Source organism: Cottoperca gobio, chromosome 17 (genome assembly GCF_900634415.1).
Source record: "Cottoperca gobio chromosome 17, fCotGob3.1, whole genome shotgun sequence".
NCBI lineage: Eukaryota > Metazoa > Chordata > Actinopteri > Perciformes > Bovichtidae > Cottoperca > Cottoperca gobio.
This window is the reverse complement of record NC_041371.1, coordinates 24897560-24901088: the sequence shown is the minus strand read 5'-3', so window position 1 is coordinate 24901088 and position 3529 is coordinate 24897560. Positions and strand designations below refer to the sequence as shown.

The following is a 3529-nucleotide window of genomic DNA, read 5'->3' as shown; positions in this document are numbered from 1 at the left end:
TCGATGACTCTCTCCTTTTCACTTCTATGCTTCCTCCTTCAACGTCCTCTTTGGTATTTTCGCCATTGCCATAATGTCCATAGAGGTTGCTTAACGCGGTTCTGTTGCCCGTTCTCCTCCTCCCAGTGGTCCAAATCACCTGTGCTAATGGTGTAAACACTAACACTCCCCCAGTGCTCTGAGCTCCCAGTCCTGCCAGCAGAGCTAACTGAGCTAACAGCTAACGACAGCTACAGTTAGCAGCAGTTAGCAATTAGCTTTACTTTTGCAACAGTCTTTCTGTCCATCAGCAAACTCCGAAAATCACAGAGTAGATGCAAAACAGACGGAGGACATCAGAGGGAAAACAAGAAAATATTTTTTCCATAAAATATGAACCAGTTTCACCAAAATCAACTTGGTGTCGTAAAGCCTTATGCACTACTCGCGGGACGACCAGCTCACCAAGAGGCTTCAGCATTAAAGAAGATCCATTTACAGAAGAGCAAATGAGGCCTTTTCAAAATGTGTGTAAAGTATTATTGAAAACTGTTTTGAATTTTAAAGAGGTATAAAGAATAATGTGACAGAGGAGAAGACTTATTGATATACACTGTGGTATAACTCACCTTGTCTGAGAATTTGGCCTTTTTCTGCAGACTTATTCTTCCCAATAAACACATTTTGAGCATTTATTATTAGCAATCAGCAGCAGCATTTCCTGAGATCTGCTTGTAGCAAGAGGTTCTTGTTTACTGTACAGTCCAGGGATCAGTGTCTTCTTGCGGCTGGAAACACATTTTTGATTACATGGAGGTTGTGTAAGTAAACAGCTTTAGTGCTCCATGTCATATGTTCTCCAATTGTGTAAAGCTTTACTGGAGGAATGAACAGCATTCTTTCAATAGACTGGTGATGACTGTGAAGGTTGTAGTATATAATTCACATCACTTCTATCCTCATCATATCATTCAGTGAAGCGTGAAGTGTTATGTTTCTTCACTCTTTTATTCCGATTTCTTTCTTTAAAATGTCACAACCAGGAAATATTTATTATCAAAGGAACAATCCACACAGTTAACTTTTTACATTACATTTTAACTCTAAGAGAGGTGTTGTGGTTGATATGACCATTATTAACTGTTACGTATGTTTAATAGACCTTTTAGTAGTGAGCTTGCTCAAGTTGTTTCTATACCCATCCTTGTATGTGTGTGTTTGCATGTCCAGGACTCTTTTCCACTGAAAGTTAGAGGAATCCATCTGGTTAACGAGCCAGTGTTCTTCCGACCAGTGTTCGCCATGATCCGTCCCTTCCTGCCAGATAAGATCAAACAGAGGGTCAGCAGACTGTTTATCACTCTGATTACACCGCACTGCAAAGATACCATCTCTGTTCGTAGACTCTCTTGTATATACAAATACAGAGTGGGAATGCCTTTAAACATGCTTTTAAAATCAAGTTCCCTCTCTCACCATTGTAGATCCATATGCATGGTGCAGATTACCACGACACTTTAAGCGACTTCTTCTCACCGCCTGTCCTGCCTCCAGAATATGGAGGGGAGGGACCTGGCATAGAGAGGGCCTGTCAGGACTGGACCAATCAGTTGCTTCAATCAGAGAAGCTCCTGCAGCAGATTGCCACTCACCCAACAGGGGACATCGCCATTACTCCTGAGGACTGTTTGATCTCAGAGGAAGTGGAGACTGAGCAACTTGTAGAGGGATGATGTTTGGAGTGTTGGTCCTTCAGATCGCACACACACTGCTGTTTATTAAATTAGATCAAACCAACCTAATACACTCTCTGCCAGCCATTTTTGAGGCCTTAACTTGTGAATACTCACTGTGCAAGTTGTTGGCTGTCTGCACTGCTTTAAAACATTCAGCATTGGTCTATCTGATTGACTCTGTGTTTACATGAGGTTTGCCTGTTATCTCTCTTCCTGGTTACATTGCTCATTGGAATCTGACCAAAGGGAGAAGTTGCATCTTCTAATTGGAATACACATAAGCAAATAAGCATATGTTTCCCACAATGTTGAAGTTTTTTTTGTAAGTAATACTTTCTTAATTCATGTATTTGCTACCTGCAAATTAACAGTTAGTTAACAGTTTGTTCAGCTTAACTGAGTCAACTCTTCTCAAGCTACTGTGTTTGGAGTAGAAGCTAGATCTAAAGGTTCCACAGATCAGCCGGTTGCCTCCACTAGGAAACAAACCTACATTATCAGGTCTTTCACATATACAGGAATGTCACTGGATGTTGCAAAAATGCAAGTTTTTTCAGGGATTCACTCTAGTTAAATTAATACCCATTAGCCAATTCTCCAGTGGACGTCAGGGATGGATAGCTAGGAGGAGATTTGTGTAGCTGCAGCAAGGTACAAGCTGCAACCAGAGGACTGAGCTACAAGAAGCAAGAAACAAACGCTCATCTTGCTGTAAAGTCCACTGTGAGACTTTGATGCAAAAATACATGGAAGCCAAACAGTTTACACAACAGTGTGTTTTCACGTCACCATGGACAACATGAACTCTGACTTCCCTCCAACTCATCACTTTATCAAGAAATTCATCTAATCAGCCAGCCAAGCCAATCCATCCACTATTCCCTTTATTCATGGTTAATCATTGTACATTTGGTCTTCATTTTAACAGTTTAAAATCCTTTTTCTTTTCAGAAACCTTTGACTATGTTAGGACCAATATATATCCCATGTACACATGTATCGTAAAATGTGAATTTGCTGTTTACACTGAGTTTATAATCATTTTTATCAGGTTACCTAAAATAGGTTCATAATAACAGAATGTATATTTATTTACATTGCCCTTTAAAAAAAGAGAATAAATGTATTTCTTAGATGCTTGGGTCTTTCTAAACACGTACAATTATATTGACTTTAAAGTTACATAAAGGCAAGCACAAAAGTTATGATGTTCTCTTGTGGTAACACATTTTTAACTGTTAACAATATTTTGATGTATACGATATGACTGCATTTTTGTAAGATGTGTGCACATTAATGTGGTCAATAAATGGAGTATGTCTGTTCTCATAATAAGGTTTACTTTCATGACCTTTCATGTTTTCTTTTAGTCTTTGGTCATCCCTCGTGTCTCTGTTTCTCTCTCACTGTGCAGACCTTTGGTCAGTGTTAGCAGCTCAGTAAACATGTCTATCAGTCCCGCTCAGTCTAGTATCTATCTACTCTACAGTACTGCACAATCCAAATACCTGGGACCAATCTACAGTGTAAGCACAACCATAGTTCACTTACAAGATACATATAAAGAGAGACACAGGCTGGGCTTTTGTAACTACATCACCTTCCTTACCAATACTATGATTGAAGAAATAACAACCCTTCTATAATAGATTAGCTATGGACTGAGAAACTTCCCCCATCTCAGTTAGACTTGTATGTAAATCACAAACGTTCTGAACTTTCTAAAGGAACTTACTTAGGAACCCGTGGGTTGTCGACATCTCAACGACAGTACTGCAGAAATACATCTTCCATCATCTCTCCAACCACTAACT

The 3529-nt window shown here is 39.5% G+C and overlaps 1 protein-coding gene across 2 annotated transcripts in view; it reads left to right on the top strand.

Annotated features, from left to right (window-relative positions):
* Nucleotides 1-3037, top strand: part of ttpa (tocopherol (alpha) transfer protein) — an 11080-nt gene extending 8043 nt beyond the window's left edge. Inside the window, exons 4-5 of one of the 2 annotated variants that reach the window (XM_029453740.1) lie at nucleotides 1210-1320; nucleotides 1464-3037. In XM_029453740.1, coding sequence (XP_029309600.1) covers nucleotides 1210-1320; nucleotides 1464-1712 — 360 coding nt within the window. In that variant the 3' untranslated portion in view covers nucleotides 1713-3037. The remainder of the gene's footprint in view (nucleotides 1-1209; nucleotides 1321-1463) is intronic. The other variant, XM_029453741.1, reaches the window with a different exon arrangement.
* The last annotated feature ends 492 nt before the right edge of the window (nucleotides 3038-3529 follow it).